This window comes from Pseudophryne corroboree, chromosome 11 (assembly GCF_028390025.1).
Source record: "Pseudophryne corroboree isolate aPseCor3 chromosome 11, aPseCor3.hap2, whole genome shotgun sequence".
NCBI classification, from domain to species: domain Eukaryota; kingdom Metazoa; phylum Chordata; class Amphibia; order Anura; family Myobatrachidae; genus Pseudophryne; species Pseudophryne corroboree.
The window spans coordinates 141,710,794-141,728,008 of NC_086454.1; the positions used below are offsets into that span (position 1 = coordinate 141,710,794).

General features: G+C 46.3%; 1 protein-coding gene across 6 annotated transcripts in view; it reads left to right on the forward strand.

Moving 5' to 3' along the window:
- The first annotated feature begins 15,478 nt into the window (after positions 1-15,478).
- The window catches only part of LGALS12 (galectin 12), a 131,333-nt gene continuing 129,596 nt past the window's right edge, over positions 15,479-17,215 (forward strand). Inside the window, exon 1 of one of the 6 annotated variants that reach the window (XM_063944869.1) lies at positions 15,479-15,622. In XM_063944869.1, the coding sequence (XP_063800939.1) occupies positions 15,578-15,622 (45 nt within the window). In that variant the 5' untranslated portion in view covers positions 15,479-15,577. Of the gene's footprint in view, positions 15,623-15,777; positions 15,932-16,964; positions 17,069-17,215 lie in introns of those variants that run through there. The other 5 variants (XM_063944870.1, XM_063944871.1, XM_063944872.1 and 2 more) reach the window with 5 other exon arrangements.

Genomic DNA, 17,215 nt, shown 5'->3' on the forward strand with positions numbered 1-17,215 from the left:
GACGATACTACTACTGGGGTGCACTACGTATAAGGACGCTACTACTACTGGGGGGGGCATTACGTATAAGTACGCTATTACTACAGGGGGGGCATTACGTGTAGCAACGCTACTACTGGGGTGCACTACGTATAAGGACGCTACTACTACTGGGGGGGGCATTACGTATAAGGATGATACTACTACTGGGGTGCACTACGTATAAGGACGCTACTACTACTGGGGGCGGCATTACGTAAAAGGACGATACTACTACTTGGGGGCATTATGTATAAGGACGCTACTATTACTGGGAGGGCATTACGTATAACAATGCTACTACTGGGGGGAGGGCATTACGTATAAGGATGCTACTACTGTGCGGAGCATTATGTATAAGGACGGTACTACTACTGGGGGCGCATTACGTATAAGAATGCTACTACTACTGGGAGGGCATTACGTATAAGGATGCTACTACTACTGGGGGGACATTACGTATAAGGACGCTACTACTACTGGGGGTGCACTACGTATAAGGACGCTACTACTACTGGGGGGGCATTATGTATAAGGACACTACTACTACTGGGTGGCATTACGTATAAGGATGCTACTATTACTGGGATGCATTAGATATAAGGACACTACTACTACGTGTGGGGCATTACGTATAAGATTAATAAGATTGTGCTACATTGTGGTGTAATTTTAAATGGGGGTACTATTGTGTGGCCATGCCCCTTATTTGTGAGACCACACCCCTTTTCCCGGAGCGCGCCAAAGGAATATCGGAGGGCGCAAATTTATAGTTTGCAGGGGGGCGCCGAACACCCTAGCACCGGCCCTGGGCATATTTATATGAATGGTATGAAGTGATTAAAAACAAAAGAGACAATGATATAATGCGATGAGTATTCAAATCATAGCTTTATTGTATGCACACTAGTCAGAAGACAGCCACGTTGTACTGTAAGTGTAAACAGACAAGGCTTAGCTGAGTTAATAAATGCAGTGTGAGAAGTACTGAGAGACAGAACAAGCTTGGTGTAGCTTAGACAGACAGGTAAAGTATAGTAGAACAACTTTAAAGATGGTTAATGTAAAAATTTCTATTCAGCAATATTAGGCTATTGTTAGTATAATTACAGATGCTCGAATGTCACAAGTGGTTTGAAATTTGAATTTGATCATAATTCCGCAGTATGAGCTTTTTAAATATGTTTATAGTTAAAAAAAAATAATTTACGTATGTATATTTTGTTTTGCAGTTCATCGTTCACTTTTGAGGGAACAGCCAGGTCTGTGATACAGGGGATGTGGTGTGTCAGAAGTGGGCGGTGGGGGCATGATCACATCACTGTGGATCTGACCCCTGTTGTACAATTACACAATTCTCAGCACTGTAAAGCGAGCTGCACAATGCCGCAATTCAGAGCGAATCACATCACTGACTGCACACTTCACTCAGGAAGTGGGCGACACTGGGTGGCCACAGGCAACATCCTGTAGACTTGACTACTCTTCCGAGAGAGCCACACAAGATTTGTGAGCATCCCAGACATTGGGCCAAATGTAATGGAGTGCGAGTTTGCACAAATGTGCGAGTTTAGCGCTAGAGTCGCACATTTTGCAAACTTGACCAATGTACTGGGGTGCGAATGTGAGTAAACTTGCATATTTCTGGCTTTACTAAAAACTTGCACATGACATCTCGCATCCAGATGTTTTCCAATACAACAGATAGATCTCGGGTAATGTAATTCTAGGAGAGTTTGTAACTCGCACACAAAACATTACCAAAAACTAGTCTAAAAATAGACCAGGTTCAGGTAGGTGACTTTGACAGAAGCATGCACAGATCAATGAGATTCGTGCATGCTTCTGCCTGTAAAGGTAAAGAAAGAGTAAAAAAAAAAAAAAAAGACACGCAGGTTCCCCCCCACAAGCATAACCAGCCCCAGGCTCTTTGAGTCTTTGAGCCGGCCCTGTTGGGGAATGAGAGGGTTCCCCGTATTTTAACAGCCAGCACCGGGCTCTTGGACCGGTCCTGGTTCCAAAAATACGGGGGGGGGGGGGGGAAGAGAAGTAGGGGTCCCCTTTTTTTTAAACAAACACACACACACACACACCGTGAAAGTAACATTTTATTAACATACACTTACACACTCGTACACACTTAAAAATACCTACATCCCACACAGCCAATCACGTTCCCTTGTCCAGTAGAATACCTATAAATAAATAAAAAATTATACTCACCTAATATCCGGCATAGATCGGTCCTCTTGTGGGTGACCTCAATTAACCTTGCAGTCTACCACAGACTGCAGGTTCCCTCCATAGGGATATCTTTCCCCATTACAGCCTATGCGCTCCGCCAGATTGGCAGGCCGGGAGCGCACAGCCAATCAGGAGAGCGCTATGATGTGGCGCTCCCTGATTGGCTGGCGGGTCCCCTGGTGACAGGAGTCACGAGGGGTCCCAGCATTCAGAGAAAGGGGATCCATGCGTAAACATGGATCACCTTCAGTTGCGTGGACCGGGTTTCTAGCATTATTTTTCCTTTTCATTTCATCGAATGCCGGGACCTCTCGTGACAGGCATTACAAGGTGCGAATTTAACCACTAGGTTTCAGCTCTACATTTTCGCCAGACCTCGCATACAGGTAGAGTTTTTAACTAAAACTCGCACTGCATTACATATGTGAATTTTGTCAACAACTCGCACATTCTCAAAGTGCGAGAAGGTGCGAGTTGAAATGTGCCTTAAGATCCATAATGCATTATATCCGGCCCCTAGTGTGAGAAAAAGCAAGTATGCTTTTGAGATTACGCACACAGGGCCTGATTCAGGTTGGATTGCAAATTCAGCTAAGTAGCACGCTGATTGCCGCAGCACCCCCTTGATCATGCAGAAATTGTGATCGCATCACAATTTCTGCTTGATCGTAGAAATCAGAGTTGTCTCCTGCCAAGGCCCGTCACCATCTTTCTGATCACAGCAGCTGCGTGTGATGTCACGTAGCCGCCGCGTTCACTCCCCTGTCATGCCCCCATTCACGCCACCACGTCCCCCGTTTTGATGCCACGCCCCTGCAACACTCCATCTCTGGCTAGGAAACGGAGCATTGCTGCCCCTGCCCCGTGAACACCTCTGCCTGATTGACATTTGCCGCGTTCGCATTTTCTGCGGGCTTCACCCCTCACACAAAGCCACAGTAGACAGAGCCAAACACATTCAGATTTACAGATATTTATGGCAAAGAGGAGCCAATTGCTGACTGAATATTCTTAGTATCTATTACACGTAGAAACCGTGTTTCATAAACAAAATATTGCAGTTTATACACTTTCTCATACGTCCTAGAGGATGCTGGGGATGACATAAAGACCATGGGGTATAGACGGGATCCGCAGGAGACATGGGCACTCTAAAGACTTTTCATTGGGTGTGAACTGGCTCCTCCCTCTATGCCCCTCCTCCAGACCTCAGTTTTAGAAATGTGCCCAGGCTGACTGGATGCACTCTGAGGAGCTCTACTGAGTTTCTCTGAAAATACTTGTTAGGTTTTTTATTTTCAGGGAGATCTGCTGGCACCAGACTCCCTGCTTCGTGGGACTGAGGGGGCAGAAGTAGGAACCAACTTCCTAAAGAGTTTCATGGCTCTGCTTCTGGCTGACAGGACACCATTAGCTCCTGAAGGGAACTGAATGCTAGCCGTGCCTAGATGCTCACTCCCACAGCATGCTGTCACCTCCCTCACAGAGCCAGAAGTCAGAAGACAGGTGAGTGTTAGAAGACAGATCTTCAATCAAGAAAGTGACGGCTAAAGGTACCGCATGGCTGGCGGGAGCGCAGCGCGCCATATTGCCCACACATACACAGGCACTGCAGGGCGCGGGGGGGCGCCCTGGGCAGCATGAAACCTATGGAAACTGGCATAAATAAGGGGCATAAGTTTCTGAGGCACAGTCCTGCCCCCGCCAGTATAAAAAATTACCTCATAAAAGCTGAGGAGAAACACACCATTGAAGAGTGGAGCTTCCTCCTCAGTCATCCAGCACACTGCTCAGCGCCATTTTCTCTCTCTCTCTCTCTCTCCTCAGGCTGCAGAGACAACACTGGTCCTCCTCCACTACTGAACAAGTATCAGGGTGCAAAACAGGAGGGGGCACAGTGAATTTGGTGCTATATAATTGTGTGATTAACATTATAAAAGCGCTGAATGTCAGTGGGCATTTTGTGTTCACAGACATTGTGTTACTGGCACTGGGTTGTGAACTGGCAATATCCTATCTGTGTCCCTCTGACAGATTTTACTGTGGGTCTGTCCCCTATAAATCCCGGAGTGTCTGTGGTGTGGTTCTGCACGTGTGTGACATGTCTGTGGCAGGGAACTCTGTGGAGACATGTTAGGGACACAGAGGTGTAATATGACACCAAGAGCCTGACTGGGTGAAAGATTACATGATAGTGTGAATCATATCAGTAAGAGGTTGGACTGAATCTCATGCAGAAAATGAAAATAATCTGTTGAAGATGTGATTTTGTTTAATAGTTCTGCCTTTCATCCACAGGGACCTTTCTGGGTCACATACAAATTTGCACAAGTAGTACAAACTGATGTCGACACTAGTGATTCCAGGAGAATAGGTCCTAAGTTAGCAAAAAAGCATTCAAAACATGTTTTGGCTAAAAAGGAGGTGTTAGAAGTTACGAAGCCCCCTCTTTTACCACAAGGAGAGGGTTTACTTTAGTAAAGAAGTAATGTAATTTTCCCTCCACCTCAGGTCTGATTTAACCTGAAAAGAAATTTCTGATTCCCAAAAGGATATCAGGCAGCTTACCTTTTTCCAAAAAAGGTGGGAGTCACCCCGCATTTTAGACAGGGCCCTGTCATAAAAGAGAAAAGGTGTTTCTCCCTGTGCCAGGAATGGCTTCACTTAAGGAGCCGACAGACCGCAAGTGAGTGAGGTGATTGACTGATGTGGCCAATGTGACACTACTCAGGCCTACCATTGTCTGTGAGTGGGTGAGTAGTGCTATTGAAAAGTGGTCAGAAAACTTGTCATTAGACATTGACACAATAGATGGAGACGAGATACTCCTAACGTTAGGTCATATCAAAGATGCTGCTGCGTACGTACTAGAATCCATGAAATATATTGGGTTCTTGGGATCAAGAACCGCTACCATGGCAGTATCGGCTCGGAGGGCATTGTGGATTCGCCAGTGGAATGCTGATGCAGATTCCAAAAGAAATATGGAGGCTCTCCCGTATAAAGGTGAGGCCTTGTTTGGTGATGGGCTGGATGCGTTAGTCTTGGCGGCTACCGCAGGTAAGTCGACTTTCTTGCTTTATGCTCCTACACCGGCGAAGAAGACACATCACTCTCACATACAGTCTTTTCGGCCCAACAAATACAAAAAGGCCAAAGGTCTCCCCTTTTTTTGCAGGTAGGGGAAGGGGAAAAGGAAAGAAATCCGCAGCGTCTCCCGGATCGCAGGAGCAGAAGTCCACCCCTGCTTCTGCCAAATCTGCAGCATAACGTTGGGGCTCCCTTGCGGGAGTCCGCTCGGGTGGGAGCACGTCTGAAACTTTTCAGCCAAATCTGGATTCAATTAAAAAATTATGTCAGGATCAGGTCATTGTCCTGGTACCCTTGGCACAGTAAGGAGAAGGTTTTTTATTCAAGCCTCTTCGTAGTTCCGAAGCTGGACGGCTCGGTCAGACCGATTTTAAACCTGAAAAATCTGAATCTCTACCTGAAAAGGTTCAAGTTCAAGATGGAATCCCTGAGGGTAGTGATTTCCAGTCTGGAAGAGGGGGACTTCATGGTGTCAGTAGACATAAAAGATGCTTACTTGCATGTTCCCATTTATCCTCCTCACCAAGCTTATCTGAGATTCGCAGTACAGGATTGCCATTACCAGTTTCAGACGTTGCCGTTCGGACTCTCCACGGCACCGAGGGTATTCACCAAGGTGATGGCAGAGATGATGGTTCTCCTTCGTTAAAAAGCAGTCAATATAATTCCTTATCTGGACGATCTCCTGATAAAAGCGAGATCCAGGGAACAGTTGGTGCAGAACATCGCACTCTCCCTGTCAATACTCCAACAACACGGTTGGATCATGAATTTTCCAAAGTCGCAGTTGGAACCGACGACAAGATTGTCCTTTTTAGGGATGATTCTGGACACAGAAGTACGGAGAGTATTTCTTCCAGTGGAAAAGGCTCTGGAAATCCAGAAAATGGTCAAACAAATATTGAAATCAACAAGCGTATCGATCCATCAATGCATTCGGTTGTTGGGGAAAATGGTAGCAGCCTACGAGGCCATACAGTTTGGCCGATTTCATGCCAGAGTATTCCAGTGGGACCTGTTGGACAAGTGTCCGGATCCCACCTACAGATACACCGGAAAATAATCCTGTCCCTCAAAGCCAGGATTTCGCTCCTGTGGTGTCTACACAGTTCTCACCTACTAGAGGGACGCAGGTTTGGGATTCATGACTGGGTCCTAATAACCACGGATGCAAGTCTCCGAGGCTGGAGAGCTGTCACACAGGGGGAAAGCTTCCAAGGAAAATGGTCAAGTCAGGAAGCCTGCCTTCACAAAAACGTTCTGGAATTGAGAGCCATTTACAACGGCCTTCTACAAGTGGTACATCTTCTTCAAGATCCCGTGCAGATCCAGTCGGACAATGTAACAGCAGAGGCGTATATAAACAGGCAAGGCGGAACGAAAAGCAGAGCGGCAATGGCAGAGATGACAAGGATTCTCCTCTGGGCAGAAAGACATGTTAGAGCTCTGTTAGCAATTTTCATTTCAGGAGTGGACAACTGGGAAGAAGACTTCCTCAGCAGACACGATCTCCATCCAGGAGAGTGGGGCCTCCACCAAGAAGTCTTCGCAGAGGTAACAAGTCTTTGGGGAGTTCCTCAAGTAGACATGATGGCATCTCGTCTAAACAAGAAGCTTCAGAGATATTGTTCCAGGTCGAGAGAACCTCAAGCAATAGCAGTGGATGCACTGGTGACCCAGTGGGTGTTTCGGTCGGTATATGTTTTCCCTCCACTTCCACTGATTCCAAAAGTTCTCAAAATAATAAGAAGAACAAGAGTTTGAGCTGGCCAAGGAGGGTTGGTATCCAGATCTTTAGGAGTTGCTCATAGAAGATCCTCGGCCTCTTCCTCCTCGAGAGGACCTACTACAACAGGGGCCGTGTGTGTATCAAGACTTACCGCGGCTACATTTAACGGCATGACTGTTGAGCGTCGGATCCTAGCCCGAAAGGGTATTCCCAAGGAAGTCATCCCCACTCTTATTCAGATCAGGAAAGGAGTAACGTCTAACATTACCATCGTATTTGGAGAAAATATGTGTCTTGGTGTGAAACCAAGAAGGCTCCTACAGAAGAGTTTGAGTTGGGACGTTTTCTCCATTTTCTGCAGGCTGGTGTGGATGCGGGCCTTAGATTGGGTTCAATCAAGGTCCAGATTTCGGACTTGTCAGTTTTCTTTCAAAAACAATTGGCCTCCTTTCCAGAAGTTCAGACGTTCGTGAAAGGGGTTCTGCACATCCAGCCTCCATTTGTGCCTCCAGTGGCACCATGGGACCTTAATGTGGTGTTGCAGATAATTCAATCGGGTTGGTTTGAGCCTCGACAAGAAATAGAGTTGAAGTTTCTCACTTGGAAAGTGGTGATGCATTTGGCGTTGGCATCTGCAAGGCGGATGTCTGAATTGGGGGCCTTGTCCCACAAGAGCCCTTACCTGATCTTCCATGAAGATAGGGCAGAGTTGAGAACTCGTCAACATTTTCTTCCAAAGGTGGTTTCCTCTTTCCACATTAACCAACCGATTGTGGTGCCAGTTGCTACTGACACGTTCGCTGAGTCAAAGTCTCTAGATGTGGTTAGAGCTTTGAAAAGCTGTGTTGCTAGAACAGCTCGTATACGGAAAACAGAGGCTCTGTTTGTCCTGTATGATCACAACAAGATTGGCTGTCCTGCTTCCAAGCAGACTATTGCACGTTGGATTAGAAATACGATTCAGCAAGCTCATACTACGGCTGGATTGCTGTTACCGACGTCGGTAAAGGCCCACTCCACTAGGAAGGTGGGCTCATCCTGGGCGGCTGCCCGGGGGGTCTCGGCATTACAACTTTGCCGAGCAGCTACTTGGTGAGGGCCAAACACATTTGTTAAGTTCTACAAGTTTGACACCTTGGCCGATGAGGACCTAAAGTTTGGTCAATCGGTGCTGCAGGGTCATCCGCACTCTCCCGCCCGTACTGGAGCTTTGGTATAGACCCCATGGTCTTGATGTCGTCCCCAGCATCCTCTAGGGCGTATGAGAAAATAGGATTTTGATAACCTACCGGTAAATCCTTTTCTCCTAGTCCGTAGAGGATGCTGGGCGCCCGTCCCAGTGCGTAATTTACCTGCAGTTTAGTTATTACAGTTACACAAGTTGTGTTATCTTGGTCTCACCATGTTGCTGCAATTAGTTCATGCCTGTTGGCGTGTGTTATGTGGAATGCCACGTGTGTGGCATGGTTGAGGGTGTGAGTTGGTAGATATCTCACCACTAATTTAAGTAAATCTTTTCCTCGAAATGTCAGTCTCCCTGGGCACAGTTCCTACAACTGAGGTCTGGAGGAGGGGCATAGAGGGAGGAGCCAGTTCACACCCAATGAAAAGTCTTTAGAGTGCCCATGTCTCCTGCGGATCCCGTCTATACCCCATGGTCTTGATATCGTCCCCAGCATCCTCTACGGACTAGGAGAAAAGGAGTTACCGGTGGGTTATCAAAATCCTATTTTTCCTTCTTTAAGGTAGAAAAAAATAATCACCTTTCTCATTTTCTCCTTGTGGGGGAGATGTATTAAACCTTGAAGAGAGATAAAGTACCAACCAATCATCTTCTGTCATTTTACAATCTGTGGTTGAAAAATAACAGTTAAAAGCTGATTGGTTGGTACTTTATCTCTCTCTACTTTATTTCTATCCAGGTTTGATACATCTCCCCAACATGCCAATGGGCTCATTAATGCTTAGAAGATGCTCATATGATATCGTAGGAACTTGAATAGCCAGTTAAAGTCTTCTACTACACTTTATACTGCAAGAAGGTTCAATAAGCAAGCCAACACTACTTGACTATGATGTGTTGTACTCCCAATAATGAAGGTCCCCCTGAAGTCACCAGGGGTACACTGCTTCAGTTCTCACTGCTTTACCAATCTGACCTTTATAATAAACCTTAGTAAGTTAAAGTAGTGCTAGTAGTGATTGGAGTCTTTGGGAGACCAACTGGATCTTTGGTAAGTAAACATGGCAGCGCTTTGAGGACGTTGGCAGATGGCGGAAGGTGGAGCTGAGGACCAGAGAGGACTGCAGTGGTGGGTTGCAAAGGAGCTATATGAAGCACCCCAGTGCAGCCTATCACAATGATATTGGCAAGCAGTTGTGGGCCAGCAGTACCAACAGTACTTTTACTTCCCCCTAGACCACCAGGTGTCAGGTACTAGGCCTGTGGGCACAGTCAGGCTTTAGGCATTTGCTGCTGATAGGCGGGCAGAGAGTCCGAGTCCTTGAATAAAGTGACTTTGGGCATTAGGCCCAGGTAACTGTATGCAGTTTAGAATGGTCCATAGCCTGAGCCCCTTGTAATCACTCTGGACATTAGACCCGGTTCACTAGTGTTTTCCCACGTAGGCAGGCAAAAGCCCGAGACCCTAATTAATTAAAGTGACCCCCCTGGGGCACAATGGTTGGTCACCTTTGTGCCCCCATATAGGCAGACAGTAAGTCTGAGGCCTAAGCCCCAGAACAGTGACCCCTGGGCACCAGGCCCTGGACACACCTTGCCCCTATGCCTCCCTTTAAGTAAGGTTTTTGTATATTCCCCCACAGGTAAATCTGAGTTGTAGGCCCAGCTAACAGAATAATTCCCATGGTGGAACTGTCCCTTTACCCTTGTATTTAGGGCTGCCTGGCCCCCATGTGTGCTGTACCCTAGCTATAGAGGCCGGCCAGCAAAAATAGAAAGGAACCTTTAAAAGTACATTCAGCTAGTGAACCAATGTGGATAACTAAAACGACATATTGGTTAATAGAAGAGTGAACTGTCTCCTGCCTTACTGTGATTGTTTTGTGCTATTGTTATTACCATATTGAGTTGATTTATTAGTAAGTTTAAAATAGTTATAAGGGAAAGGCCAATTAGTGCACCACATCTGTAGACGGATGTATTGTTTTACACCAAGCCTGGTTGAGTTAGGGGCTGAGTGAATAAAGATCCTAGTTGGTTGGGCTCTCTTTTAGGGCTAGAAAGACGTAGGGAGTCATGTGGGTGGTGTGTTCTATCATCTGTTATAGACCACGATTGCTGATGCTGTTCCCAGTGGTGCAAATACCAGTGGTGAAAATATTCTGTGTTGTCTGTTTCTTTCCTATCTCTCTTCCTTCCGAGAGCCAGTGGATAGAGTTGTAGTATCACCTAGTGTCTGAACACCTATAGGTGACACTCGGAATCTGAGGTCAAGAGTGCCAGGGATGATCATCCACTCTATCCCGAGAAAGGTGGTCTTGTAATACGCACAGGTGTTTGGCTGAGACCGGAGAGGAATAGTAATTATCCTGTCTTTTGTCTGTTACATCTAGGGAAGCATCTTGGCACTCGTTCAATCAATGTCTCACCACCGGACCACAATTGGTGGGTGACGTCTAGAGAGAGCCCTCAAGGAGAAGTGTACTCAATTATGAAATATGTGGAGGATATGTGTGGAGTGTACAGAGGTGATATAATTGGATAGGAAAGTGAGTGGTTCTGGAATTTGATAAGCTTGTCTGAATAGGTGAGTTTTCAGGGAACGCTTGAAGGTTCGGAGACTAGAGGAGAGTCTTATTGTACGTGGTAGGGCATTCCACAGAGTGGGTGCAGCCCGAAGAAAGTCCTGTAATCGTGCATGGGAGCAAGTAATGAGTGTGGATGAGAGATACAGATCTTGTGAAGAGCGAAGGGGACGGGTTGGGAGATATTTTGAGATAAGAGAAGAGATGTATGTTGGTGTAGTATGGTTAATAGCCTTGTGTGTGAGTAAAAGTATTTAATAGTGAATACGGTAGAATCCAGGTAACCAATGGAGGGACTGACATAGTGGGTCTGCAGACAATTAACATCTAGTGAGGAAGAATAGCCTCGCAGCTGCATTCAGAATGAATTGTAATGGTCAGAGTCTCTTTTTGGTAAAACAAGTAAGAAGACTATTGCAATAATCACTGCAGGAAATAATGAGAACATGGATTAGAGTTTTAGCAGTGTCTTGTGTAAGGTATGATCGTATTTTGGATATGTATTTTAGATGCATGTAACATGATTTTGAGACAGATTGATGTGGGGAACAAAGGACAGTTCAGAGTCAAGGATGACACCTAGGCAGCGAGCTGGTGTAGGGTTGATTGTTGAGTTCTCAACAGTGATAGAAATATCAGGTTGGTAACTGCTATTGGCCGGTGGAAATATAATTAACTCTGTTTTGGAAATATTAAGTTTGAGGTAGTATAACCAATGGTTTCTTAAAGTCAGTCCTCAAGCCACCCTAACAGTCCAGGTTTTAAGGATATCCATGCTTGTGCACATATGGCATAATTAAACTGACTGAGGTACTAATCTAGTCACTTGTGCTTAATATGCTGTGCATGGAAATCCTTAAGATCTGAACTGATACTGTGCTTTGAGGACCGAGTTTGGGATCCACTGGTATAGCCTGTTGAACATACGGCAGTGTATATACTGTATAATATGCACAGTATTCCCCTAGATGCAATAAGTATACTTTAACACAGGGGTGTAACTTCCAGAGGCAATGGAGACATCTGCCTCCGGGCTCCAAGCCCTGAAGGGGCCCTTGCATGTACAGCAGCTCCTGTATGTATCCAAGTGTGACCGCTGCTCTTCCAACGAAGCTCTGTGGCGCACCCGCTGCTGCAGCAGAGTTAATCGTCTCTGTCACAGGAGCCCTAACACCTGCAATAGGGGAGATTATGGCTCCCACCTTGTACCAACCAACCTGTGCTGCAGCAACTGATGGTGCACCCACCGCTGCTGGACTGTGAGATGGACCCACTGGTGAATGCTGATTCTGCATGCTGCAGACAACTGAATCTCATGAGTCTAACCCTGACCCACTAGCCTTTTCACATAGCCAGATTAAGGGGGGATGCAGGGCATACTGCATTGGTCAGGGGGCATCCTGGCTGGAGCATAGTGACATCACTAACTCTCCTTCTTGTGCAGCAGCAGAACCAGAAGCCAGAATGTGAGCAGGACAGTATGCAGTGCAGGCAGAGACTTTCTGGCCACAGGATAGGAGGGTGGAGAGAGCTGTAAGTGACAGAGGGATCCCAGCTTCTCCTCCTCCCTGCCTGGGTGTCTGAGTCCTGTGTAAACTGTTATGCAAATAAACAATTTTGGTCTAGAGATAGAGACACACACAGAGAGTCCTCCTGAGTCCTGTTCCAATGTGTAAGTAGTACAGAGGTTGCTGCTATTCTTGCATGTGACAAGATAAATTATTTTATTTTTCTATGTGTATTTTTAAGGTTAAGTTGTCTTTGTTTTACTACAAGAAAAGTTTATAAAATAGTTGTCTTTCAATTAGGTGGAGCAATAAACAGTACCCAGGCATTATTAAACTATTAGTTAATACTAATACACACCATTGGTTTAAATTTAATATACACAATCTATACCTCCCACCATGACCCATTCCAGGAGGGACAAAGGGGCAGAACATGCGCTATGTGCTTTTTGCACATAGCGCACGCTAACTCCTGCTGTTACCGCATCACTGCTATGTATGATGCGGTTCACAGCGGGATTTTTAGGCAATCGCAATGCGCATGGTGTCGCATCGTTTGGGGCGCTGTGCCTATACCTATTTGCTGCCCCCCTGATGTATTAACGGCAGGACTGTCACTCACCGCTCATTAAGTCCCCTCTGCCACTTCGCCAGGTCAGGGCTGGTGCTGCAGCACTGTAGCTGCTTTCATGTGTTTTTTTTTATTTTTTATAAAACTTTATTGACAGCCCTCTGCGTCCTTAGGACTTCTCTGCGCATGCGCTGGGTCACGTTGCACAGGTCGCTGGGAGCTGGGGAGACAGCGCATGCGCGCTGCCATGCTGGCCTCAGATCCCTGGAGTACTTAAATGAATCGCTCATGCGCAGGAAGACGTGCAAGGCTGGAAGGGTTCCACAACACGGGACCACAACGAACGCGTACAGACACATCACCGGACCAGAGAGATAGCGCATCGCTATGATGCCAGGCCAGGGGGTCATACATTCCGGTGATCTATGCAGACGGATCACCGCGATAAGGTGGCAAATAGACACAGCGGCTGTAACGATCGGTAAGGAGGTGATCATACATCTACCCCAAAATGCTCTATACCTGGACTTCCTTCTTAATTTATGATATCAATCACCTGTGTTGGGTTGGGTATGGTTGACCGGTGTGGGGGGCAAGCACAACAAAGCCCTTGCGGGTTTGGTGGTGAGCTGCGCTCGCCACAGGTTCTATTCCCACTCTATGGGTGTCGTGGACGCCCACGAGTGGGAGTAGTCCCTGTTAGTCGACATGCCGACTGTCGTGATTTAGAGGGGGAGGGATGTAGCCGTCGGTATTGTGACCGGTGGTTACCTGACCGCTGGTCACATAACTACATCCCCCCTGTGTTGAAGTACCTTTCTTATCAATTAAATAGTTCACCACAGGTGACGTCAATCATATATTAAGTGGGAAGTCCAGGTAGAGAGTATTTTTTCCCTCCTGTAATGGGACATGCTGGGAGGTATGCACAATTTAAAATACATCCTCCACCTTCCATTGGGGCCCCACTGTCTTAAGTGCCCCAGGCACCCCCAAATCTTAATCCGGCCCTGCTTTGTCTCACAGCATAGCTGGAGCCCTGCCAATTCACTGCAGGCTCCGGTCCCTCTAGACCAGGCATTCCCAACCACGGTCCTCAAGGCACACCAACAGTGCAGGTTTTAGTGATATCCAGGTTGCAGCGCAGATGGTTAAATCAAAATAACTGAGCTACTAATTAAGTCACCTGTGCTGAAGCCTGGATATCACTAAAACCTGCACTGTTAGTGTGCATTGAGGACAGTGGTTGGGAATGCCTGCTCTAGACCACAGGTTCCCAAACTCAGTCCTCAGGACCCCACACAGTGCATGTTTTGTAGGACTCCTCACAGAATTGCAAGTGAAATAATTAGCTCCACCTGTGGACCTCTTAAAATGTGTCAGTTAGTAATTAATACACCTGTGCACCTGCTGGGTTACCTGCAAAACATGCACTGTGTGGGGTCCTGAGGACCGAGTTTGAGAACCTATGCTCTAGACTCTAGAGCATAGGTTCTCAAACTCGGTCCTCAGGACCCCACACAGTGCATGTTTTGCAGGTAACCCAGCAGGTGCACAGGTGTATTAATTACTAACTGACACATTTTAAAAGGTCCACAGGTGGAGCTAATTATTTCACTTGTGATTCTGTGAGGAGACCTGCAAAACATGCACTCTGTGGGGTCCTGAGGACCAAGATTGAGTACCTGTGGTCTAGACCATAGGTTCTCAAACTCGGTCCTCAGGTCCCCACACAGTGCATGTTTTGCAGGTCTCCTCACAGAATCACAATTTAAATAATTTACTCCACCTGTTGACCTTTTAAAATGTGTCAGTGAGTGATTAATACACCTGTGCACCTGCTGGGTTACCTGCAAAACATGCACTGTGTGGGGTCCTGAGGACCAAGTTTGAGAACCTGTGGTCTAGACCAGGCCTGTCCAAACTGCGGCCCTCCAGCTGTTGAAAAACTACACATCCCAGCATGCCCCGACACAGCTTTAGCATTCTCTGACAGCAAAACTGGGTCAAGGCATGCTGGTATATGTAGTTTCACAACAGCTGGAGGGCCGCAGTTTGGACATGCCTGGTCTAGACCATCTGAGAGTGTTATCTATATAATTCTGTAAGTTGTGTGTATATGTATATATGCACTAAACTTCCATTTTGCCTCCTGGCGACTGGGATGAACTTACGCCCCTGCTTTAACATACAGTACATATAATTTATTTAAAAAAAAAACCTTTCACTTCACCATTTAGTACTTACTATAATTAACTAAGTTTAACACTTAAAATGTATGTCTGCCACACTATTATAGTCATGGGAATCACCTTGTGAAATACTGGTGATAATAACTGGTCATGGTTTGTACACAGAGAAACTGCTATGATGGAAGCTCCTTGCTGCAAATACGTGTAGGCCTGCTGCAGAAACAGATAGTTAGATATGGGTGCAGGATGCAAGTGAATTATATAGGTCCAGTGTCTGCTACTGACTGAGTATGATGCATAATGTACTAGTGAATGAAGACACAGCTTAATGAAGAAGCGGTGGTTTGTTTAATTCCAGCAGGAGATGGGTTAAGTTAATAAGGCGTGGTGGTATCCTCCTCTGATCACTTCCCTGCTGCTGTGACTTGTGATTACCAGCTGCCCAGCACAGACAGACATGGATCCCCTTTCCCTGCTGCTACAGCCGCCTGTCTTCTACCCGGTGTGTACACTGTAAGGGCAATATAAGGGAGGACTATACATTTCCTGCAAGTGCAGCAGCCAACTGCTGCCCACACACAGCGTTGTCATACATGACACGTGGTGCTTCCATGTACCTGGAGCAGTGCCAGAAGTTACAGAGGAGGGAGGGGGGAGAAACAATGTACAAAGTTTAACTTGTGAGAAAGTAACTCATATTGGAAACTTGTGTCAGGATCAGGATGACAATGCAAAAGACCAGCATATGGGAATACTGTGTCAGGATGACAATGCAAAAGCTGCAGACATCAGGACGCGCTAGTAGTGAGAGGTTAGAGGTAGCAAAGTTCTTATCTGCTATGGTGATTGCCTACTGAGTTACAATATAAAACTGCAGACTATGGACAGTTAGAATATATTAGACGCTTGTATTGGTACACAAAGTAGAAGATAGATGGGCGCAACTGGACCATTTTATTTTCATGAATAAGGTTCTCTCTTGTGTAACATAGAAAACAGTAAAGTAACTATTCCTAAGTGCAAATTATTAGTATTATTATTATTATTATTATTATTATTATTATTGTTAAATCATCTGGGTGAGAAAATAAGGTATTCTGCAAACTGGCCCCCACCACAATCTTTTTACATACTGTACTGCCATCAACAGTGAATAAAAACTAAAGCATACGGGTGCTATATGAAACTGCTCCGCAGGCGTTGGTGCCTTTGTGGTTTCTTATTGTCTTACTAGTTCTCAACACGTCAAAATGACAGAACAACATAACAGTAATGTCAGCGCCGGCGGCTGTGCTCTCCTGTATGGAGTAACACTTGAATTGCTCTGTTGGGTGGCAAACGGTGCACAAAACACTTGAATTCCACCCACAGAGGTGAGGGGTAGCGTTAGCATTTTATTACATAGGATTAAATAATTTATTGTGGAGAATAATTTGCAGTATATAGTAATTGAACATTGTGGACATTATTGGTAGCACAGTTCCAGCTATTACATTATATTAATCTTCAGGAGTAATATCAATTGTATTTCTCTTACGTCCTAGAGGATGCTGGTGTTTCATTTAGTACCATGGGGTATAGGTGGCTCCTTTGGGAGCCACTGGCACTTTAAGAGTTTACTAGTGTGGGCTGGCTCCTCCCTCTATGCCCCTCCTACCAGACTCAGTTTAGAAAATGTGCCCGGAGGAGCCGGCCACAGCTAGGGGAGCTCCTTGGAGTTCTTTTAGTTTTTTATTTCTAGAGTTTGTTATTTTACAGGAAGGCTGCTGGCAACAGTCTCCCTGCTTCGTGGGACTTAGGGGGAATGGGGAGGGAGGGGGGGGGATAATGGTTCTCTACTCTGCTGACAGGACACTGAGCTCCTGAGGTAAATGATCGCAAGCCCACGAGGCGACCGCTCACTCCCGCCGCACGCCGCCACCCCTTAACAGAGCCAGAAGATAGAGTGGTGAGTACAGTGCCTGCGTCCCGATTAGTGGGTCGCCGACGGGTATGGCGGCACAAAGGTTGGAGGGCAGCTCTGACAGGCTGCGCTCCTGGAAGGCTCAGCAACATGCACATGTCGACGTTTGAGGGGTGTCCTGAGCCAGCGCAT